The sequence below is a fragment of the Buteo buteo genome, chromosome 9, assembly GCF_964188355.1.
Source record: "Buteo buteo chromosome 9, bButBut1.hap1.1, whole genome shotgun sequence".
NCBI classification, from domain to species: domain Eukaryota; kingdom Metazoa; phylum Chordata; class Aves; order Accipitriformes; family Accipitridae; genus Buteo; species Buteo buteo.
The window spans coordinates 14,579,848-14,605,649 of NC_134179.1; the positions used below are offsets into that span (position 1 = coordinate 14,579,848).

Genomic DNA, 25,802 nt, shown 5'->3' on the forward strand with positions numbered 1-25,802 from the left:
TCTTCCACTTACTTCTGGTTTGTGAATTTTGCCTGCTGGCCCACAATTGGTACAGTTTTGGTCTGCACCTTCTTATAATTGCTTCTGAATGTTACTGCTCTGAGATAAGCATCACTGTAGCTTTTGAGAATTAGGAATCTTCTAGACTGACATTTGTGAATATTATCTGTCATAACATTTACTGGTTGGAGTTTAAACTCTAAAATTATCCACATGTACAATGCTCAGGCAACTGGCTTATCTGTGCATGTAAAATAAAAGCTTTAGAGCAGCCTTTAAAAGAGATGTATCTCTGTCTCACCAAGGCTTGGCTGGGCTTGGTGCAAATAAAGAAACATTTGTTGGCACCTGATTTGCCAAAGCTCTGAAGACATGCCTGTTCTGAAGTCTGCAGGGTTGCTTCCTAGAGGGTTTTTACCTTTGTACATCAGTTTTGGCATAGCAAACTGCTAAACAAATTTCTTGGTGGAAATGCAGTTCAGGCTGCTGTGGTTGGTTAGATCACCCTAAGATGAGCCTAAGCAGATTTTAACCTTTTGCAGTGGGAATGAGGCAAAGATTTTTGGAGAAGGAAGAAAAGTTGATTCGCTTGTAAGTAAAAGTAATGCACACTCTTCCTGTAATTGCATCTTCTTTCAGTTTATAAGGTTTAGTGAAAAGAGGCAGGGATTGCACTGCCCTTCTCCTTATCCTCTGGAAGTTTGGTATCATGATGGAGCCCAGTGGGTACTGCTTTCCTGGTACCTCCAGTTCAGATAGAGGCTCAAATCTCAGTAACATGAATGCTTAGGAGCAATGTACTGAAAGCACTGGGTGAAATCTTCCTTAATTCAGGACCACTCCAATATATCCATTTTTCTTATCTGTTCCCATGCTTCCCATGTGTACTTCCCTAACTTAACTGTGTTCCAGAAGTGAAAGAATTAGTCTATGTCTACCCAGCACAATCAGTTGAAAATATTTTTGTGTAGACTTGACAACAAAAGTGTGGGTGGATAAGGTCAAACCCAGATGCCACCTGCAGATATCCCCTTGGCGCACAACTAGAGTATTATTCTCTTCACGGCCGGAAAGGGCTGGAATTGAGACAGAAAGTCTGGGTGGTCCTCAAATTTAATGTGCCAAGAAAGACTTCCAGCCTACTGTGCTCTTGGTTCCTCAGGCTGGAGATAAAAATGACAGTTAAGCCATTCTGCACTTCATAAAGTTGAGAAGACAAATCTCAGTGAGTGTCTCCTATTTTTCCCTCATCATCTGACCTCACTTTGGCCATTTTGTCATTGCTTAGAGTAGTTGTTTTTATGAACCTCAGAATTAGGTGGTAAGTCTAGACATAGTCCAACGGCTGAGTCAGTAACACACTGGGTTTCTAGCTAATTTTTCAGGGTTATATGCTGTTTGGAACAGGAAATCCATTATTTTAATTAACAATAAATAGAAAATAGTCTGCTGTGAATTGATCTTAAACAGGTACTGCTGTACTAAATTAGTTCAAAATAAGCAGGATTTTCCATTGAGCAAATTGATATTAAGGCATCTTGAGTTTATTAGCAGTAGCTACATTATCTATCTGAGGCTAACTTTGGTTTCAGAAAAGAATGAAGCTGAAAATCTGTTCTTAGATGCAAACAAATGAGCTTATCATAGAGTACAGAGCATTGGGACAGAAGGGACTTGCCCCATGTAGTCATTCAAAGAACGAATTGTCATATGTATTGCAGCTTACAAAATAAATGGAACTAATAACAATTTGTCAAAAAACAACATTTTTGTTTATTTCATAATCATTTAATGTTTAATGAAATTTTGGGAGAAGACGTTTTCTTGACGTGGTGTTTGTGTAAAAGATCCTTTTATCTGACACTTCATTAGGAAAAGAATTTGGATTTTGACCATTCTTAGAAAATAAATCTCCTTTTAATGCAGGGAAAGCTGTGCAATCTGCTATATTTAACACAGAGAAGGACCTAATATTGCCTAAGCTATCATGCTAGCTCTGTAAGACAAGACTATGCTATTGCTTTCAGATTCTAATAGTATTAAAATTTGAACTAATAACTTATATTTCATACGATTTTGCAGATGGGAGAGTTGAGACCTTAGCAGTGAAATGACTTACAGAAAGTTGCAAAGGAAATCAGTTTGTTAGATAAGATGACGAAACTGTTTCATTTGTGTGAGGCATTGAATCAATGAGACATCCATTTGCCTGATGCTTATCTCAATTTCACTGGCATTTGCTCATCATCATTTCAGAGTTGATATTGGTATCACTTTGAATATGTAGTGGTGTGATTTAGAATGACATTTTGGGATAGGAGAAGAATTTTCTTTAATTTGCAGTCTTCCAAATTTGAGTATCATTTACAGAAAAGCAATTTCTGTCTCACCATCAAGATCAGAGGGCTTTATCCTTTGCATTCCCTGAAGAGAATTTACTTACAAAATCCATGTATTAACACTTTACACTTTAAAACAATCAAATAATGTGGTATACTTGCTAAATTGGGGCAACGAGTATGTTTCACTGAAAAGCTTTTGGGCTTTACTCTCTTTGACCTGTTTACTATAAGGACAGAGGGAAGACTGAGCCATCGCAGAATACTGCTGCAGGCTGTGTTCTTACAGAAATAACTTAACTAGGTTAGCTGATGCTAGTTCTGGGTACTATATACCTTATTTTAAAATTATGCATTGTGCGGACAGAAGGCTATTTTTAAGGTGGAGCTAAGCTGATTTCTCTTAGTTTTATGGTTCACCTCAGAGAACAGAGGTCCTTCCCAGTCCTTGTTACGTTCTTACACATACAAATCTATATACACATCTTTGTAACACTTGAGTTTTAAAGGATGAGCGAGAATTCAGCATTGCTTAACATGAAATACTGAGATACTTAATCTGTACCAAAGGAATATTTGCATGTGTGATCTAGACAGACTAAGTCTTTATGAGAGGAAAAGTATCCTCAGTAATGTAGATTCTTGCATAATGTCTTTGACGGCTTCATACTCTCCTACGATATAACAGGTTTTGTGAAAACTGTTTTCTGTATAGGATCCTTGGTACTCGCACAAGAACCCAGCTTTACAGTAAAGGCACCATTATAGGACAGCTAAAAAGGCTTCATTATCATGTAAGAAAGAAGTTAGTAGTTCCTAAAGCTCTTGGTGGCCATGTAACCATGGCCAGTGAAAGAACTCTTCAGTTATTTTAGTGCTTACTGAATAATAACAAAAAATCATTCTGCCTAGTAAAAATACCATATACTTCTATAGTTCCTTTCTTTGTTTAGCCTGCTCCCAATGGTAATCTAAGTCTCTCTGATTCTTTCATTCCTTTTAACTGGCAGATTGGAATGCATTCTTTCATTTTCATAACTACTGATGAACCCTAAAATAATCCCTCGCCAACCTGCTGTTCTGTATTAACTATAGTAATACTGACTCCCTTAGCATTCTTACAGTTTTTAAAGTGATTTTGACTTCTTTATGATGAGTAGTTGATTCACAAGGGTTGCCTGACTATCTCTCAGACTAAGGCAATTTGCCAAATGCATCCATGGAGTGGGGAGTGAACTTTTAATGTATTCTGACTGATATCAATAGCAAAATTCAGACTGACTTCAGCGGAGCAAGCCCATGTCCTAACTGAGTAAGTCTTTGAGACTTTCAATTCAAATCATCCACTGAGACATTCACAGAATCTTGTCAGCCGTATTACTGCAGTGCATTAACTCTTCCTGCTTGACCAGAGGAACACAAGCTCTGGATAAAAGAGTCCCAGATTGGACTTTTTCTATCTAACGTTCATTGTATTAATGGAAATATGTTTCTGATAAATAAATTCCATTCTCTTGATCTTTGTCTAGCTTGCAAGCTAATAGATGTTATTCTACATACAGTAAAGGTAGTAGATAAAATGTTTCGTACCTACAGAATTTCAGTGATACTCTGCCTGGACCTTGTATTGAGGTTTGGGGTTTTGTTCTGGGGTTTTTTTGAGCTGAAAAGTATATATTCTGACTTAATCTTCTGGCATTTATGGAGTTGTTGTATAATAGTAGTTGATTTTTTTAAAATGGTTATATCTAAAGTAATCAATAGGAAGCAGGAATGGAAATGTACTTTTCTTGCCCAGGGTGAGAAATAGGAGTGCTTATGAATACTATTCTTGCTGCAGTTGGATTATGTATGTGTAACTTAAGGGTGAAATTGCATAGTGATGGGTTTCACTCACGTTGTTGTTAAACCAGTGATTTTCACTGGCACGCAGTAGAATTAATCTGAAATGGTTTTACTGTTTCACTGAGACCAAAGCCAGAATCATTCTCTTCCTCCTGCATTTCTTGTTCCATCTGTCTACTTCACAGTCAGTCTTGGATCAATTAATAAGCAAAACTACATGTTCATTGTCTTTGTGATAGGGGTGTAGAGGAACTTTTCTGATCCAAGGAAGGTGAGAATATAACAAGATTTCACAACATGAATACAAGTTTTTACTTTAAATGTTTTTTGTACTGTTTCTGTGTTGCCATGAGCTAGATTTTGTCCTAAGTGTGTGTTTGTGCAACCTTGCTGTAGATTACACCCATGGGAAAGCGTGCCCTCTCTCCTTTCTTTTCCTTTTTTGCTTGGTTTTGTAATTCAATCTTCTGTTTGTAAATACCTATATAAAGAACATTCTTATGTAAAACACGTCTGGCACATTGAAGATGAACTCTAAAACACACAACACAGCTGGAAACAAATTTTGAAAAGGAGTCATGGCTTAGTAATTTAGGCCAGAGCTTCTTCCATAAAGACCAAGAAACTTTTGCTTGGTCCATTGATTAAATAATGGACAGTATATATTGTTTTCCAGATGGCTTGTTTTTTTCCCCCCAATTTAGTGCCCCGTGAGCACTTGCTTCTTAGTCAGCTGGCCAGAGTTTCAGCAGAAATATGTCCCCCGCAATTGCCACCAGTGAAGAGGTATCCTTTAGCTAGCTGAACCCTTAATAAGAGCAATATAGTACAGAAAAAGGAGAAGCAGCTGGGCGTGAATGTTTCATTTCTAAAAATCTTAAGTCACTTGGGTTGCACCATTGCTTAAAACTTTTCCGTTTCCCCTCAATCTGCTTTTTAAAATCTTTCCTTCTTTCTTTAACATGGTAATTTTGTGCTGCTGTGGTCTCGGAAAACACTGTAAGTGTATGCCAAAGGCAGAGCCAAGAGCCACACATGTAAGTTGCTGAATGACCAAGAAAGGTATGAATTATTAAAAGAACTAAATGATGTGCTGTGAGGCAGCTCTTGTGGATAAGCAGTATTCCCCCTTTTATTTTTCCCCTGATACAATACACTTTCTTCATTGTATTTTTAAAGGTTCATTAAAGATAATTGTAAAGAATAGTCATATTAACAGCATTTGATTGGAGGTGTTAGGTCAGCATGATTTATTGTGGTGAATGACAAGATTCTGTGCCACATTTCTATGTGTTAGCAAGAATATAAATCTGGGCTAGTTGTGGCAGTAGTTCTTTATACTAATGTCACAATAAATGAAAACACAATACAGCTTTTCATGACATCTTAGAAACCAGAAATATAAAATGCAGACTTTTTTGTAGCCCTTTGCACAAGTGAGGACACATTCAGGATTATCAGATAAACCAGAAGATATTCAGTATTTTAAAAGCTTAAACTTGCACTGGATTGATTTCTGGACTTTCTGATGTCTGGTGTCTCCAGAAAGCTGCTGGGAAACCAGCAGTAGGTAGGCACCGACTTTGAATAGCAGATAGTGTTTTAACACTTCCCCCTGTCATTCGTGTTCTTCTCCAGTCTAGTTCCCATGTATGTCTTCTCTAAAATGTTGTCTCAGCACTTATAAAAGCAATAGATATTTGGCTGATCAGTTATGATTTGGAAAAGTATATGTATTTTCTGTGTTGTATTATCTGTGCATTAGAGATTTCACAAAAAGCTGCTTAATGCAATGTCTGTACATACAGAAAGATACATCTCACACTAGAATCAAGAAGTTGCTTGGGGATTTTAAAAACCAGGTAGTTATGACAACTACAGTCACAACCATCAGAATAGAAAAGAGCTTGAAATTCGGTGTTTGTTTTAATCCCTATTGTTTCTCTCTGACTTTCTCTTTCTTGTGCTGCAAGACAGTGCCTGGAGCTCCAAAACTAGTGAGCACCCCTGTGGTAAATGTATATTACATATTATGCACATATGTCTGCTACACTAGAGCCATTTGGATCAGGAGTATTCTAATGGTGCAAGTGCATAGACTATATTGTTAAAAGCTTTATAAACAATATAGGTTTTGAGTGGTGTGTACCCTACTTACAGCTAAGTAGTTGTATCTTGTAACCTTAGAATTTCCTATCATTGTGGAATTCATGCTATCCAGATATCTCTGTTACTTTCAGTGGACTGTGTTTTGCTAACTATCAAAGGGAAAATCCTCAGTTTGATAAAGTAGAGATTTTTCTGTTATTCTTTTTGGATGTTGCTTTTTTTGCAATGTTTACTTATTTTGAGCCTGATTTTCATCCTCCAGGTAGGTAAAATCTGCATATTGGCAAATGTGTGTCTGCTTTGCACACCCAAATCCTGGTCTGTCAGCACTAGCCAATACGTGCGTGCAGTCACCTGCATGCAAAGTAGACACACATTTTCACAAACCAAGATGTGTCCTTTACCAGGGAGGCTGGCTAAAAATGGTGCCAGAAGTAAGGAAAACTAATAATGTTGCACAGACTAAGGAATTTAGCAGGAGGATTCTTAGTAGTGTTTTCCAAGACTGGTTTGCTTTTAAGGGAATTTCTAGTCAAATCTTAGTCTGCCTTCAGTAGTTACAAGCCTCATTGAAGTAACTAGGCCAATATCCACAGTGACAAAATGTTTGTGTGCTGTGAACATACATGTAATTTTGTAAAAAATTGCCAATTTTAAGTAAGGCACTTTATCTGATTTGTCTGTCAGTGGGAGCACAAAACCAGTGAAGTGTATAGATCAAAGGGACAGAAAAATGAAGTGCATCAGGAGAAGTGATAAGGAACTATGCAAAACAAAGTAGCTTTCTTTTTTCACTTTACATTTCACCTTCTTGCTGCTACATTTTTTCTGCTACAAACTGTCACCTTCTGCTTCCTCAGCTAATATTTTAGATTCATTTTGCATGTCAAAAAGGTGCAAGCTACCACAATCACTGGCACCCATTTCCTGACCATCTTATACCCAACATGTATCTTATAACACCATTTGTGTCAGTGTTAATGCAGTAGCTTTACAGCCCACTGCTACCAAGGTGAGAAAGAGTTCAAGGAGAAAATAAATAAAATGGTTTCATTCATTTGTTGCAACACAATATAAGAAGGTGGCATAAGTTCCCTTACATAGAATTTCAATCAAATCCAGCCATGTTGTTAGCTAATTATATTTTTTTGCCTGCTATTTTGACTCAATTAGAAGGCATTTATGAATCTGCATGAAAGTAAAATGAGGACACAGTGCTCAAATGTATTGTTCTGCTTTTTCACCCATTACCAAGGAATTGACTCAACAATTATATCCAGTTTAAAAAATGCTTTGAGAGGAAATGTTTTGTAACAAATTTTAAAAGTACTGCTTCAGTTATTAAGCTATTTAATCTTCAAATATTAAATGAGAAACTTTATTATGTGCTATTGTCTGTTTCTATTTTTTTTTTAAAGGTTTCAATTTCATTTGTAACAAACCTGACAGCTAAGACAAAATACAGTTTACCTCAGTGAACTTGCATGCAATTATTCCATGGCTGACAGTCACCTAGTATCACCATATTACACTGGATGCCATTACAGCTCTGGCTCCTGGACAATTTAAATACAATACTGTCTTGAATACATGATAGAGTATAAAGTATATGATGTGGGAAGTGTCAAGATTTTAGTGGCACCAACTGTATCATAAAAGAGCTGTGATGTAACTTCTACAAACAGAACCAGATTCAGCAATATACTCATGCAATTACTATCCATATGAAGCAGTAAATCACTTAATACTGAAGTAACACTAATTTTAGAGCAACACAAGACAGTTAACACAATAATTTAACACAACAGAGAATGAAACATACTGCAGCCACTTGAAAAATAGCACGGCAACATTGTTTAAAGACTGCACTTAGCAAGAACCAAAAAGTCAGCCATTTTTTTCAGTTCCTGGCTATAATTTTATAGCCATCTTCTGGTAACTGCGCAAACTAAAAAACTTGGGTCTTTTTGGTTGCTGCTGGATTACCTTCAGTACTTCTCTGATCCAGACCTTAGACCTCTTCAAGAGAGAGAGTTTTAAGTTCAGGGTGCTCCCACTGGCACGTGATGAATCACAGCTATCCCAGTGAGTCAGCTTTGAGTAGCATGCAGCTGCCTGCAGCACGTCAGGGTCTTCTAGGTAGATGGGACAATCTGACAATCCTGCCACTCTTTTGAACTATCAAAGAGAAGTTTCAGCTCCAGAGATAAACACCAGCTCAGGACGAAGGCGAGTGAAGAGCAGTAACAGCTCCAACAGCAGCGTGTCCCGCACCTTGTCGTGCTCAGGCACTCGTGCAAGACTGACTCAACAGGAATAGACTGTCTGGTGAAGGAGCAGCACCACTCTCGTAAGCACTTGGTGATGTCCTTGAAGGTTTTCCATCCAAACTGCACTGAGCTCATGGGATCAGGTCTGACTGCAGTCTAAGGCCTTCCTGCTGCAATGGCCAGAGGTATTTCTTCAAGCACATACTTCAGGTGGCATGGCTGATCCTCATTTTTCCTTCAGAGACATTCTTCTTTCCCCCTCCCAGAAAAAAAGTGACACTTCTTGCAATGTGCGTACGCTGCAACTTCAACTAAACCCGTATGTCTCACATAACACAGTTGAAATACTGTCCTCCTTTAGTATGGAGTGACAGGTTGTGATAAATAGACTGCTTTCTCTGACTAACATGTACCTAGTCAAATATTAATGAGCCGGCACACAGAAGCATGAAGTAATCTTTTGTTTTTCATTAAGTGCATAGATTAAAGAGATGTTATTTTACTGTATTGCACAGAATTATGTCATTTCAGCTTAGAGTAATTGTTAATCACATCAAATTGAAATGATCCTTGGTTTTGTTTTAAAGAGCATAGAAGAACAAGAAGTAGAGGAAAAACAGAAGTAGAAATGGAATATGAGACTATAGTGAAAGTGAGTGAAACATTCCCCTTTTTATCTAGTAATGCTAATGTTGTTTTCATTTTACATGTCAAAACTAAGTCAGGAGCGTCCACAATTTACTGCCTGGTGGTTCTTCTGAAATCTTTGAGCAATTATAGCCCTGATTATTATCTGCTAGCTGCATAACATATGCTGCCACTGACCATTACATCCTTTTTATACCGTGAAAGCAATTTGTGGCTTCTTCAAATCATACCCCACCCCATTGTCTCCCTGCCTGTTTTATTTATTGCTGCTTTTGCCCCACCTCAGTGCAGCGGTCAGGGGCTGTGTGTAACAGCATGATTATACAAGCTTTCTCTCCACAGCCCTTTGGGTCATCAGAATATCCTCTGTTCTCTGCTCACAGTAGCTGCAGTACTCTCAGATCAGAAAACCAGGCACTATGAAATGTCTCTTTGAAAAGGTAAAGAAGATTGATGCGGGGGAAGGATGTGGGCTTAGGAATTGAGAGCATCTGAATGTAGAGGTATGAGAGGTGTTGAAGGTAGGAATTCTGGGTACCTCTAAAGATTAAACTTACCAAGCAGACAAATTAAGGATTTGTCATCTGGGACACCAGAGTATAGGATAAAGAAAGGATTAACCAGGGCATCAGAGCAGGAGGAAAACTGGGGGACAAAGAGAAAGAATTTATGAATGCAAATCAGTAAAATAGGATTAGTGAAGCCTAAAGGGGAAGATTTAGAGGTAAGAGAGTGAGTTTTCAAGGAGGAGGAAGGGAACAAGAGACAACTGGGGAAAGGCAGGCAAAGCCTGGAAGAAAGATGAAAGTAGATTAAAAGAGGTTTTTTCATTGCTTTATGGAAGGGCTGATGATTAGAACATGCTGATAGAATGAAGTATTATTTCAGAGCTATCTCTGCTATCAGGAGACATGATTATGTACAAGCAAACTTCCTGAAACCTCTCATAAATACAGTTACGCCAGGAGGTCTTGAGCTTTCACTGTCAAGGGGGTACCAATAAGCCACACACCTTTGTCACTGAATCAGTGAGTCCTGTTTGCTTTGTATTTGTATTTAATATTTCACCTTCTACTGCTTTGTTCTGGAATGCTTTGATATGCTTTGCTTGTCTTTGAGGAGAGAAGCACCATGGCTTCTCAGTGGGACTGTATTTGGTAACAAAACCTGCCTTTCTGCTGCGGTTACCTGGATGCAAAGGATTTGGTTAATTGCCAGGCAGGCACTGTTTGCTTTTCAGTGTCCTCGGGCTCAACTCACACACGTGTGCAGGAGTAAAAGGAGCCTCCCCAAGAGAGCTGCAGCTCCTCCTTGCTACGGAACATCCTTCTGTGGCTTTTCACCATCCCGCACAAGGTCTTAACAGTTGTTCTGTAATTCATAGTCCTTCCTAATGACAATCAAGGCTCAGTTTTTGGGACTACTCCTCTTCCAGTCTGTGTGGTGCCGGTACCAGTGTTAGCAGTGAGGCACCACCAGCAGTGGTGAAGGCGCACGTTTGCTGTGAGTGCTGTTCTGCTCCCTGGCCAGCATCAGTGTGGTGGTTCTTTGTGCTTTCCCCCCAGATTGTTTTATCAGCCTGTCTAGGGCTTTTTGTTTGATTTGTTTTTACATACTTATAGTGGATACTTTTATGGACTTGTACTTGCAAGAAGGAAGGAGCGAACTCTGTATGTTTCATCTGTGCCTTGCACAATACAGATTGACTTCTATACTTTACTGAAAGGCAAATGCTAAGTAAGTTTGAATATTTATAAAGTGTGACTATAACTTGATCTGTCAGGCTTTTTTGCTGTGACTCACCTGTCTCTGCCCACATGGACACCAACATATTCTTCATGTATCTATACATATCATTACATGCTTGTGGTTTATTTAAATGTTTTTATTGCTGCAAAATAAATGATCATTTTTTCAAACACTTTTTAAAAATAACACAATTTTAAATATTGTTTAGTTCTCTCCTTGTGGTAAGGTTAGAGATTAAAACTGCTAGGTGGGGCCTTGATTTCGTGAATGTTGTTTTCCTCTTCGACACAGGCAAGGCAACTAAAAATGTACATTTGCTGAGCAAAGCAGTTCTGACAAAAGAAAGTAGAGCCTGTAATGAATATGTTGGCACCTTGACAGTATTCAAAAGAGTGACTTACTGAAGATGGCAAAATTAAATTGGCAACTGCTCACTAGGGAACTGGGATTTCTTTGTTGTTTGTGTTTAAGTGTCACAAGAATATTGATTTCTCTTCCTGAGGGATGTTCTGTCTTCCTTTCCTGAAAAGCAGGAAGATTAGAATAGAGCTGAGCTGCCTTGAAACAACTCAGTGAACATTTTAAAAAACAGAAGTATTTAACTCTCTTCTCATCACACATTGCTTACATTTTTAACAATATGAGGCCAACCTGATGTCACCTGCCAGGGTCAAATTAGGATATCCTGGGAGGATGGTGGGGACCTGGGAAAATCCAATTGCTCCTGCACAGTTAGAAGGAGATCCAACCTCAGGGAAGAACCTCCTGTGGCATCATGTAACCCCTTATGACACCACTGGAATTATTTTTTCCTTTGTCCTGCTCTCAGGACTTCAGCCTCATAGACTGTGTAAAGGGAATGGTACTAGGAGAAGCTTTGCATGGTAGAATTACCATTCAGTGTACCTTACCTGTGCAAGAAAATTGGGAAACAAAATGGATTAGCACTGAGAACACAGGGAGCTCCAAACTGGGGTGAAAGAATCCATCGCCCCAAGGTTTACCTTGCTCCAAAGCAAATATGAGAACGATGGGAGGAAACTTTTTTTCCCCGCCCCTTTCTGCCCTAAGCCCTCACTGCTGTATCCACAGGGCAAGGCATTTTGAATGCTTTGAAGTACCTGGATAGGAGGAGGGCAGGCTGCACAGAAGAAAGAGTCAATTTTTCCTGCAGGCCAAAAAGGAGTATCAGCTCTCACTCCTATGTAAGAAACCACTGGCTTTGGGTTGAACAAAACTAATGACCTTAGAGAATATTTCTGTGCAGGAGAGGCATATAATCCTTCTAAGCCATGATAATAGCTGTGCGGAAATCTAGAGAAATTACCTAAATTTACAACTTCATTCAGGATCTGTCTGAATCCACTAGTAACTAATTAGTCATTTATAGGAGGAACTTCCATTTAGTTAACAGTTGTTTGTCAACAGTAGAAACCTAAGTTAAGATTTTTGAGACAGAAAAAGAGAATGTAGACTTACAATTCTGGTCTGAACAAGCAAAATGACTTTTCCACTAGGATGTTTTGGCTGGGTAGGGATGGCTCATGAGAGCTCTAAAAAGTAGGACCTAAAAGCTACTGCTACAATTTCCTCATCCTTTGAGCTGTGTTCCAAATGAGCACTTAAGTGCATGATAGAGTTTTTCAGTGGGACTTCAGCCATATGTAAGTGTTGTCTAGAATCAAGCTGGCATTTTTTCTTAACCTGGATTTTTGTAAGTCTTTTGATAGCTGTTATGCACAACCAGAATTCAGCACGGTGCAATGTCAGCCTCCATGTTTAATTACTGTGTGACCTGTGGGAATGATGCTGCATGTGGTAGCTCACATTTTGACAGCTTTATTTTCACAAAGTAGGTGTTGATGCCTGCATAAAACATATGGCATGAAGCTCATAGGGCAAATTATTTCGCAACCTGCTGATACTCAAGGTTAGTATTTCTAGAAACTATTAGATATACAATAGCTTATCTGTGGTCCTTCTTGAGATTACTAGTATATTTAGAAGCACCTATTTGGATCAGTTTTATTCTGCAGGGTGTTATGTAGGTCAGTGAGATCTCAGTGTAGTATTTCTGCTCTTAAAATGCTCCTTTCTGCTGAAAATTCTGCAGGTTCAGTTTTCAAAGCAGCAATCAAGTTTCAGGAATCAGTATTCCTGATAGGATTCACGGCCTTGGCGGCAATTAAATCCTTCCCTGTTCTTTTAGTAATACACCTTATACCACATAGTTTGGATGCTGCTGAAGTTGAGGTGTGATAGATATATGAGCCTGTAATGCTAAGTAGCATGGAAATTGTAGAAGCTCCTGGGAACAATAACTCACTGTCAGTCTTTTTCTTGGGGAATCATTGTAATTCTGAGCAAAGCCTCGCGCTCTCCATGGCATAATGGAATAAATTCTGCAGTAATTTCTTCCCAATTCCATGTTAGTGTTAATGTCCCCTCTTGGCCTGGAGTACCCTTCATTCCCATTTGTACTCAGACAGACACTGCTGCAGCTCCCACTTGAAAATACTAATTGGTTGAAAATTAATTCAATTTTTTAAATTATTAGTTCCCTTTTTTCCTTTTTAAGTGATTTTTTTTTTTTTTTTTTTAAGACTGGGGTTAATTCCTTGTAATGTCAGCTGCCCTTTAATGGTTGCAATTCCCTCATAAGCAGATTTATTTCAGTGATATAAACCATGTTTGAGGATTTTACCTAGGCCAAGATCCTCTCTATGGCTGCTGCGGGAATTGATACAGTGTAAAAAAGCAATAAGCCTGCTCACAGGTCCAGATCATTTAAGTGAAATAGGTGTCTGTTTTCACATCCAATCACACATAAAGTAGAGAGTACATATTGTAAATACGAATGTTGCCTGCTAGGAAGTTGAAGTATTCTGTGCCCTGCTGTATTCCTTTTTGAAAAGTTTTCTGGGCAAGTAAGGAAGTTTCATCACCCGATCTTCCTAGTGTAATCATCCATTATAAGTCCCCACCACGACAATGTCCATTTTCGTGTCCAATCTGTCATTACCCAGAGACTTTCAGCAGGTCTCTCTCTTAAAATATGCTGGAGATCAGAAAAAAAAATAAAGGTCTTTGATAAATACCTCACCAAAGACCCTCTTTGTACCTGTCCTCCCTGAACAAACTGTCTCTTTTGTATGAGTATTTCATTAACCTGAATTTATATACAAAATCTGCATTTATGCCAGTGAGGTAAATATTTTGATTTACTTAAAAATAATTAGATGCCTTCCATTTTTCCACCGTTTTGTGAGTATATGCATCCACAAGCACATAGACATGTCATTAAGAGGATTGACTCAGTATTCACCCTCGTTTCCCTCCTGTAACCATTTATTAATATTAGTAGGAGGACTTTTTTAATAAACATGCATATAATAGAGATCATTTTTTAGTGTCTTTTACAAGAGTCACATATCGAGTGTAGGATACTGACATTAGGAAATCTCACAGTGGCTAGGCTGAATGTTAAAGGGGGTATCTTTTTTTTGTGCACAGAAGTGTAAACTGCTATTGTCTGAAGATAAAAAGAAGCTGTACTACACACAGAAAGTTGACTGCCCAATGCTCTGCCCATTCTTATTTAAAAGTACAATTAAGCGTAGGATACAGGAGACAGTAAGGTGGAACAGCTCTGTAACTGCTGGTGTAGCATGCAGAGAAGACTGAGAAGATAGCGAGCTGCTGCAGTTTGTCTGACTTTAAAGAAGCATCACTCTTAGGTGTGATTACCTCAGTCAGGCATGCTTTTCAACACAGAATATTTCAGCTGCTTTTTTTCTAGTTTCTATGGCAGGAAGACACCATTCCCAAGATCTGTTTGAATCAGCTGAATGTTATCTTTGACTCCTCATTCATGCTGCAGGCATAGAGGATTTGGGAAAAAGCACCCATCAATTAATGGCTGCACTTTTTAAAATAATCCCACTTCCCATCATCGCTGCCGCTGAGGACAGCAGCTGCAGTCAGCAGCTGTGACTGATATGGCAGTCCATGCTGTGTGTCTCTGACAGATGCCAGCGTGAACCAGCTATAATGGTACAAATGCCAAATTGTAGTTTCAGTGCATCAGTGAAGCAAAATATGACCAGACAAGAGAAATTCAGTTGTCCTAAGATCTGTTCTGCAAAGACAGCAAGACTTAAAAGAGTGGGTTGAAGCCTTCTTTGAGAACCTAGAGCCATAACAGCAGGAGAGAGAGAAACTAAAAATGGTGTCTTCTCCTGAGGTCTAGACCAGATGTTCCTCTGCAACCAGCCTCCCTCTAACTTCTAAAAGAGTAACTAAACTATCTAAATTTCCCATCCACATTTACCTTGCATTTGTAAATGATCCCGCTGCAGAATCTTCGTAATCAGCTATCCTTCAAGTTATATATGTTGCTGTCCTTCCTTTGCATTAATCACTGGAGTTCTTTTCTTTTTTGTCTGAAAACAGCCATACTGTACGATCAGAAAATGAATGCACTGAAAATGCAACACTGCAAATTGAACACTTGGATAACGGCTTGTGGCCTCAGTAGTCTGTGTTAACATGTGACAAGACAGAATAGTAAACTGAGAAAGCATTCTCCTGTGAATTCAGTGCCCCCATTATCTTTCCTTCTTTATCCGAAGGGCTGAGGAAACCTTTTTTGTTAGCCAAGACAGCTTGGTGCTTTGGCTTAATTTTCATTGCATAATTTTAAATACAGATTGTGTCTACGGTGCTGCAATTAATGGATAGCCTAAAGACTTATTATTTCAAACTAATTGATATGTAAGAAAGTTTAAATAACATAAGTGATAAGAAATTTTTAGGAATAACTTCTGTAACTAACTCAGAATAATCTTTTTACTGTTATATAGAGTAGCAGATGACTTAATTATTCACTTGCCATCACTAAATCTAATGTCTGTCTATATTTCTATAGTTCTAAATACATTTCCATGAGATGGGGAAAAGGTGACATTTTATAGTCATTGTTCTAAAAGGTTTTTTTGCAAGTTAATAATCTCATTCATTTCTGATACTTGTCTACCATCATTTGAAATACTTCCAAAATTCAGGATAAATTTCTGTTATCCTCAACAAAATTATGTACTCTACACATATTTTAAATAGAGCTTTAAACCAAGCAACCCGTGTTTTTAAAGGATTCTTTTGCTTCCTCAAGTACCTTGATCACATATGAAAGGCCTTTATTTCTCTAGTGTTCATTAAACTTATCTTCAACTAGATTGTGATCAGAATTGGCATCAGAGAATACACTGTAAAGTTGTAAGACCTCTCAAGAACTTTTTAAATGCTTTTGGAAGATGTCAAGTACCGAAGTAATAATAAAACACTGATAGAGCATTAAAAAGATAAGTTCTTATAATGGAAAGGGGTTTTGTTCTACTGCCAATTTTTTTTTCTTAAATAAGGTTTTGCATGGTACAAAACTTTTCCAAGATAGAAGCTACCAATAGTGATACACACAAATGAAATCAGATTAAAAACAAATTGGAGCTCTAAGGAGATCATGTTATACATTTTGATGGCATGCCTCTCAATGGAAAAAAAAGCAAAGGACTTAGTGAAGTTCTATGAGATTCATCTAAGTAGGCTTGACCATCTGGTGAACTAAACTTTGACGAACTGTATTAACTTCAGAAGGAGAGGAGCCAGGGACCAAATCCAGCACACGCTGATATCAGTAGAAAAGCTCACTCTTTCTATAGTAGGCTTGAGATCTGGATGAGGCCCCAGCGTGACCTCTGCGTGCTGTGGCCCACTGAGATCGGTGAGGAAGGGAGGTACCAAGGGAACCGATTCTCTAAGTAGTGTTAAGTTGTAGTATCCCTTATTTTCCTGTCTCTGCTGGCTTCTAGGGAATTTGCACATCCCTTTTCCTGGCAACAGGAAGCTCTGACCCCAAAATTCAACTGTGCTATTGGCAATGTCATTAAAAGATCTGCTCAAGAGGACTTCAAGATGTCCAACTGCACAGCAAGATAAAAAGCATACCCTAGTGCAGACTTAAACACACCAGTGCTATGGCACGCACATTTTCTGTCACCACAGCTCACCGAACATATTCCAGCACACATGAGAAGAGCTGACTCAGGATCTGTGCTGGCTGGTTGGGCTGCAGCATGATCAGGGTGGTAGTCCTTCACCCATAATAAGCATTAAGAGGGCAAAACACCTTCAGCCATTTCCCTTCTTCATGGAGCTCAGGTGCTCAACAGAAACCCAGATCAGGGCAAAGAAAGAGAAAGGTGGGCAGGTCTGGATGTGAGAATGGCATCTCACCTTCTCTGTGGGAATTCGTTATCTCTACCTGTCTGTTGAAGCAGGCTTGGATTTTAAGCAGCAACCTGGTTGTGTTTCCTAGACTTTTTCATGCTTTGCAGTTTCCTTAAATTGCTAAGACAAGGCAGTTGAAAGTCCTGAACCTCTGACGCATGGCTTTTGCACTTCTCTTTTGTAAGTCAGATTACCTTCAAGATCTCTGTTGGGGAAGGAGTACACACTTCATGCCATTTTGTGCCAGTGGTTCCTTTGACCTGGTTAGTTTGTGCCAGTACTTATATGGTTGCTGGTATTGTAGATCCAAACCCCATCAAAGTCAATCACTATCTTCTTCTAGACTTAAGTGAACTTTGGGTATGCCCTTTAGCAGGCATGAGTTCAAGCTAATCTGCGCAGCAGTGGGACAGGCTTTGTCTTGTTTATCTTAGCTTTATGAAGTTACCTTATATGTCAGTTTTTGCATTGTGGGATGCTTGCTGAACATCACTGAACTAAAGTTTTCTGCTTGGTTCATTTAAACATGATGGGTAATTAGAGACTTGCCTGAGTTTGCAGTAGTCAGCGCTAATATGACCTTTGGAAAAAATGTTTAAATAAAAAACAACTGAAGTGAAATATTAATCCCTTGAACTTAATCATGAGGATGGCTCCATTAACCTCCCATTGCATAGTACTACTTAATCCAGTAATAGCAGTACAGAAAACAAGAGGAGGTTTTTTTCCTTTTAAGTTCATCGGGAAGTAAAAAGCTTCAGGCTATTTTTAATTAGGTTGAACCTCTGGGCGGTGCTGCTCTTAGATTAAGCTATAAAGTTTTTAAGAGTTGCAGTTAAAATTCCACACTAATTTTGCTTCTTAAGTAAAAGAAAAAAAATTGTGTGTTGTGTAATACAGCATGAAATGATGAGAAGTGGTGGGTATTTGGATGAAATAATGGTGGAAGTGCAGAGCTGTGAAGATAATAGTACTATATAAACATAGAGCAGCCATAAACAGTATCAGACTCTGTATCCTTAGTAGCAATGATACATCTCTATTTGATGTTTATTATTATATACATCAATATATAAATTTGAATCGAGTCCCAACTTTTTGTCATTGTTAAACTCAGCCTCAAAACTTTCCTGACATTTGGAAGCACAAAGGCCAAAATACTGAACCATCATTTCTGGAAGATGGAAAATGAAAGACAGTAGCTCTGTCTCTGCTGTTAAATTTCTGCCAGGTTCTGAATGGATTTTTTTTCATTAGCTTGTTATGTTAGAAAATAATGGGTCAGTCCCTAAATTGGCTCATCATTTAGGGACAGTCAATGCACATCTCTGCTAACAGTAAAGAGGAAGCCAGATTCATGCTGTTAATGAGTTAGGAAATATTTTGGAATAGCCTTCATTGTTACAAGGGATTACAGAACTGCAACTACTTGAAAAGATTTTCAAATAAACTTCTAAGGCTTTGATCTTTATTCAGAGTGTGCTTGCTTTCTAGTCTAAAAACATTCATTTTTAACAGGATATTAACAGAAGGACTGACTGCTCTGTAATTTTCCAAGCAGACTTTTCAATGAGGCTCCATCCTGCAGAGGCTTTCTGATGTGAAGAGGTATAGTCAGTACAAGGTAAACTTCAAAGTGCAGCATAAGGCTTTATCAGTGTGATTATTTTTTGAACTAATGATGGCTTACTTCTAAAACTCCATGCAGTTCCCTGACAATTATCAATGACATGGAAATTACAGTGAGTGTGTACCTTAAGAAACATGCCATCTAAAGATACACAGACCTCGGTGTATGTTAGGAGCTCTTATTACTCAAAACTGCCTTGAGAGTCTGGGCTGAGTAGGAAGGGCAGAGCAGGGTATCGCAGTGAAAGGAGGTGCCAGACTTAATCATAGGATGACTGTTCCTTTTCCATTGAGTAGCACATTGATGCCACTAGAGAGAGACAGAGAAATAGATTCTTTATTTCCTTTTCATTGTCATATTTGAGAAGAAATCTTTGTGCTAGGAGGGAATTTTCTGCCATACTGATGGGACCTGTTAGAGATGTCCTGTCAAGAGTCAGACACAGGTGATACTATAATTATCTGTTAGGAAGGTGGATGTGAGAGACTGAAAAACACTTTCTTAAACTGTATTCAGAGTTCAGTTTAGGCAAGGGTCGAAAAGCTGTAGTGTGGGTTTCACCATATTTTTTTCAGATCTGTACTTCATCAGCTCCTGAGACCTTACACAGGAGACCTTAAACACCTGAAGCTTTCTTTTCTTGTCTTTCTCCTCTTTCAAAAATAGCCAGACTCTTGCTCTGGGGGACAGCACCACTTTTAGGCAAATCACATTATACATAAAGTGGCCCTGTGAATTCCAGGGCCCACTGGAGACAGCCTGCTTGGCTGCTGTGGTGCTGCACGGCTCTCAGAGTCCCGCATACTCTGGTCCACCCGGGATTTGAAATATTTCTGGAATATATTGTTGCTGTTATAACCTCAAGATGTCATTTAAAAGGAGTTTCCAAGGAACTGTTATGACCTCTTGAGCTGAGAATTACAACACTGCTACTCTTCCAAGGCCTGTACTGTTGGACAGTCAGCTGCCTGTTTACAGGGTGCCTTGGAGGCATCGTGGAAGTGGAAAAAAATCACTTGTTAGAAGGTAATGGATGCACTGATTTTTTGTTGTTGTTGTTTGTTTTGAAGACAGTATCCAAAATATGGACAGCACTTTATAAAAGGACCAGTCAAGAAGCTCTATTTGAGCTATGTCACTAGTTATTTACCCTGGATCCACCCCAATAAACTAAGGGCAGTATCTGATGATAGATGAGACTTCAGTGGAGTTTCTCTGGATTTGTTGCATTGAAATTGAGCAGATTCTCTTTTGCTTACAGTGAAGCTGACTTACTCCAGTGATAATGAAAAAGAGCAGAATCTAGCCTTAAAATGTTATACATGCTCATAGAGAGGGGATTTTTTTTCCCATTCATACTAGCTCTAATTATCCTTATTCATTTGCATCATGAGATGCATAGGTCACATATTTATAGAGTCATCAAAAGAAACACTTGACAGCTTAAGAAAGCATTTTATCCACAAAAGGAAACAATTACACAAAACAGTCATCAGAAAGAAGATTCCAAGTATACAGCTTACAAGGCACAGAGCAGGGCTTTGCATGAGAATAAACTGCTGTACTGATGAAGAAATGGGAAACAAAAGTTATTGTGAAGAAAATCCTCCCATAGAATTCCGTACAAGCTATCTCCTTAAAGAAAATGCAAGAGATCTGAAATTACTACTAATAATAAAACTGCCAGTAGGAAAAGATCACCAGTTTAGGCTTTTGCTGTAAGGAGCTTCTCTAATTCAAAAGTTTTCAGCAGAGGGACAGTACAGGCATATGTATAGATAATGTATGTATAACCTGGGCAACATTGATGGGCATCTCATTACTCAAACATGTATTTTTTAATTAGCTCTTGGAATAGATGTTGATTTACTACACAGAAAGAAGATACCAGTTTCTTTACGAAGTGTTAAAATCTAGGAGCCCACGTCCCAGGTTTCTTCACAGTCCCATTGGTTTAATTGAGGTTGCAGTTAATAAAGGTGAGACACAGATTGATGAAGGCCCTAAGGTTACAGTCTAATGCCTTGAGACAGCAGATATTAAAGGACTCATTTGTATGGGAACTCGTCGTACATTAGGGAGGCATAGCAAATCACCTTTGCTTTAATAGGAAGAGACACGAAGCTGCAATATGGAAGATAACAGGGGAAGTTGAAGGGGGAGTATATGAACAGGGGGAGATAACACAGTATCTAGACTCCTTGGCTTGTGACATGCTTCAGGTGTTACAGTGATTTTTTTTCAAGCCCATCTTGGGACAATTTCAGAAGGAGAGTATCTGAACTGTGCAACCTGTTGACATGGAAAGGCAGGGGTGGCAGTAGTGGATCAGTCAAAAATACAGCTACTCCTGAGCAAGCAGCCCTGTTCGCAGGAACAGCATGGAGACCTTGTGGAGTGGGAATATCACCTTGGTGTGTTAGACCTTGTGTGAAGGACTAGGGGAGCTTCATTTGGGAGAGAAAGGGTGTGAGGTGGGGCTGGCAGAGAGAAAGTCCTGGAATTGGTGTCCTTTTTGTCTGTCATGGTCTGAAAAGTAACCATTATTTGAAAGTGCAGTGATGGGCATGCACTGAGACTGAGATGTCCTTGTCTGAGGACAGGAATCATTAATGGGAGCTTTCCAGTCACTGTAAACACATTTCCCGCACCAGCTGTCATTTACCTAGTGCAATGCTGTTCCTTGCACCGTCTCTGATACTGACTGCCCTTAGGTTTTCTTTAACGATTCCACGCTTCAGCATCTTTTGAGATAAAACCTCAGCTACCTGAACAGTTTCATTTCATGTTTAGCTATATTGTCCTTGAGTAGCTATGTTAAGTCCAAATGTTAACATGGTGTCATGTTCCTTTATGCACTTGCTTGCAGTCACTGGGAGAAAAAGAAAAAGAGAGCATTTAGGTGCTCTCTGCATGTGTAGACTTGTTAATTCCTTTCTGAGGCTTAGATAAACAGCTTCCAAAGAAACTGCATTTCCCAGCTGCTTTCTTTGGGCCATTCTTCCAGATGGCATAGGTGGGTATATTGGTTTTGGAAAGGTCCTGCAGAGGAGTCCTGGGTCTCCTCAAACCCATCATCCTCACATGAAGTCACTGTTTTCTGCAGTGCCCCATAGCACACTGAGTGCTGCAGAGGGACTGTGGCCATGAGGCACAAGGACAGCTAAGCAGTGGTTACTCCTTTGCCTTCCCAGCAGAAATCTGCTTAGTGGAGGGAATAACATGGTCCTTAATAAGAAACTCCTTCTGTTTCCAATTAAACAAAAATTGCTGCCTATAAATCACTTGATCCCTGAGCTCTGTTCCTCAATTTCACTCTCCCTGTTATTGAGCCTCCATCTGCTTTTAACAATTCTTGCGACTCGTATGTCTTTTAATGATGTATCCTTCCAGAATGGCTTTCTAATTAAGTAAGCTCTGAAAATGAAAAGCAGCAGAACAGCAGCTTGCTTGCTCTCTGTACCCTTAATCTGGGAGTCCTCTCTGTGCTATTTTGGAAGCTAAATTGAGGTCACTGACATTATGCATATTTGTTGTCTGATGCAGTCTTAAAAGCCCCAAATCCTCTATTCAAAATTATCTTTAGGCACATGGGTCAAACATTTGCAGAAAGAAAAATAAGTATTTGGAGCTTTAGCAGATTTAGAGAAACAGGGGAGTACTGAGAAAGGGGCCACAATCTCAGACCAGTATTTCTGTTGCAATATGTTTTCACTGACCAGTGAAAAGATCAGTGTTGCTGGTGTTAAGAAAACAGTTCCAATGACACGTGAAAAGGAAAATGGGAGCTTTGCTAAACAGAAATATCCTGTAGAGTTTGCAGTCCCCCTTTTGTTACGAATCATGTAGTGACCAGTTATTGCCTCTTGTCAAAATACATTCTGCTGAAATTGTACAGAAGAAATTAATGTAGTTGACTTTCTCATCAGTAAAACAAAAAGAACAGGTACTGTTTATCTGGAATTAAATACTACACTGCATTTGGGTAGTGCCATGGTAATTATGGATACAAATTAGTATCACATTTCAACTGGTCAATAAGTACAATAACCAAATACCAAACAAAAGAGGCATTATTTTGATATTTTGCTGCCCTCTGCCTCGAGGGGCAATAACACAATTTAAACATTTCTCACATTTGGAATCAGAACTCAAAAATTGTGAAAATGTTTTTAAAAACTTGAGAATGAAGAATTTGCTGTTGGAAATGTCAGAGATTGTTGGAGATAACAAATTGATTGGACCTCAGAGTGCATTTTTACCTGGATTGTTGAGCTAGGATATTTGGATTATTTTTCATTCATAATTCACTGTATCATTCAGGGAAAGAAAGCGTGTGATTCAGGGAAACAAAGTATTTATGAATAATAGAAAACAAGATGGATTTAAAAGGAGAGGTAAAAGAAACACAAAACTAAAAAAACAGGCTTTAGGGAAAAATTGCAAGTGGAATGGAAAATGTGAGACTTAAAAAAGTTTCTTTGGAGTCATATCGAATTTTTGCAGTGGTAGAACTTTATCAAAACAAATATGGCCGTAATTAATGTTTTTGATTCAACTAATTGCATTTTGGTGGGGTTTTTTCACCAAAATGTGTAACTAGTTGTATTTCATGCATAACTTTCTCAAAACATTTTTGCTTGAAGATTAATTCTTTAGATGCTTTTTAAGTAGTGACCCTTCCATTATTTTTGAGTTGAAAATACATTTTTTAAAAAATGTGAGCTGGAATGAATCTCAGTCCGTGTGGAAGTGGGTTGGTTTTGCATCAGACAACTGCCTCTGGCATGGGATTTTACATCAGGAGAATAATGTTGTGAGGTCATACCGCTGTGCAGACCAAGCATGCAGTATCTCAAGCTCCATGGGGAAGGAGGAGAGTGGAAAATTGTTTGGAAAACACTTTCATTGCTAACTTCCGAAATGCCACTTTTAAGGTACAACGGGAAGGAGAAGCAGTGTTCACGTTAACAGCTTAAAAGGTGTTGCTGTGGCAGGAAGGGAGATGGGTTGGATGTGTTTTCCCCCACAATTTCCCTTTGGCTGCCAAAGTGGAGGGGGAGGCGGGGGGGGTGTCAGATAGAAGCAGTGCTGCTTATCGGCCGGCTGTGTTGCCGCATCTTGTCTTCAAGCCATGGAGGCTGGCTGCAGGGTAGATGCAGTAGAATTTCACAAGGTACTGGCAACAGCACCAGCCCACAGAGGCATTCCCAAATTTCCTATGTGTGTGATAGGGAGTTTTAGTCCACTGGTTGTTTTTAATGCACACAGTAAGTTCTTTGCTCCTGACGCCTGATGTCCTAGATGCAGTTGCCATTTATGTTTGTGTGGATACCTACTTCCCATGGCTTGAGCTACTGCAAAACTTTTCTTAACTTTGCTCTACATCTGAAACTTCTGATAGCTCATTATTAGATTCTTATACTTCATTGGCCCAGCTTGTTTGCTTTTCCACAGTTATCTTAAAACAATTCTGAAATGAAAAAAAAAAAAAAGAAAGATTCTGCAGAAGGAAAGATGTATTTCAGGTAGTGAGAAGGGAGAGGAGTTCAGTATTTGAAGCTTAAACTTGGGGACAAGATAATATGAAAAACCGTAATTGTGGAATAATTAAGGATTAAGGGGTTTAACCTATTTATTTTCTTTTTTAATGTTTCTAATTTTTTTTTAACTTAAGCACTCCATGTGAACTGCAGCCCTCCTGGTAACTTGTGTTGGCAGCATGTTGTGTTTTTTCATGTGATCGTTTTATTTTTGTTCTTGGTAGAAACAGAAATTCATGAGATCACATTGGAAGTATGCAAACGTCTACAGGGGCTTGATCAGGATAGTCTAAAACCACAATTTCTGCTTCTGTAATTCTTTATTGATCACAGTTACTGTTTTTAATGCTCTGGTCACTATTTTAATTCTATGTTATGCTATGTTATTTTGGTAGTTTTAATAATGACAGCTAGGTATAAATGCTATAAATAGTTTTAATAATACCATCCCTTTCTTTTCTGAGTGCATTTTCCTTGCTTTAAGCTGAATGACCATATTGATTTTCCCTTTCCACTTTCCACAGAAGGGTTGCTGAGGCCTTTCTCTGAATGATGACCCTTTCTGGAAAGCAGTTGTAGCCAAGGATGCTGAGGAGCCCTTTGAATTGGGAGGGAATATGAGTCAATCAGCTGGCTGGCCGCCAGGAGCTCTGCTCACTAAGGCACAGCCTTAGGCATGTAAAGCCCCGCTCATTTTCTGTCCCTATGGCTAGGGGCTGTGTTGGTTGTAGTGAAGGTTCAAAGGATACAGTGGCGTTCATCCAGGGCACGAGGGTGCACGAGCCCAAGCCCCTCGTTCACCCACACTGCTTAATGGCTGGCTGAAGTCAAAAGGGTCCCTCAGGCACAGCTTCCCTATGGAAACCCTTGTGGGGTATAGCTAACAGAGGCAGGACAGTCGCAGCCAAAACCTCACCATGTCTACTGTTATTTTGAGCAGGACAACTTGGTGGCCTAGTGCTCCACAGCCTGTTGTAAGCCTGTGCTGGTGTATGTCTAGTTTGATAAGCTATCATATAAACGGCATGGAGGAGAGGCCTTTTCAAACCAGAGACAGCTGAGGATGGCACCTCCCGAGCTTTGATCCCTACCTAAGCTTAATTTCTCTCCTTCTTCTGTATTTTGGGGATAATAATACTGATACTTACTCATTTTGTAAAGCTGAGTATCAGCTGATGTTTTTTAACTAGCACTGTTGGGTAAAAAAATAAAGGGTAGGTAGGTAGAAGCATACATTCAAGAGTTAGAGCTTCTGGCCACAGCCATCAAGAGTGACTAACACATTCATCTCCTGTCCCCAAGGACCTCACTGCAAACACTTAATGATGGTTCCAAATTTTAAGCTATTACCTCATTGCCTGTAAGTAAAGTACATGGCAGTATG

General features: G+C 39.0%; 1 protein-coding gene across 4 annotated transcripts in view; it reads left to right on the forward strand.

Annotated features, from left to right (window-relative positions):
- Positions 1-25,802, forward strand: part of PLCB1 (phospholipase C beta 1) — a 412,787-nt gene that overhangs the window by 379,418 nt on the left and 7,567 nt on the right. The window contains exons 32-33 of one of the 4 annotated variants that reach the window (XR_012651612.1): positions 7,712-8,748; positions 9,151-9,215. The exons of 1 other annotated variant lie outside the window; for it this stretch is intronic. Coding sequence is in view for 2 of the 3 variants with exons in the window: in XM_075035450.1 (XP_074891551.1) it covers positions 6,981-7,049 (69 nt within the window). In the remaining variant the exon portion in view is untranslated. 2 more of the 4 variants (XM_075035451.1, XM_075035450.1) reach the window with 2 other exon arrangements.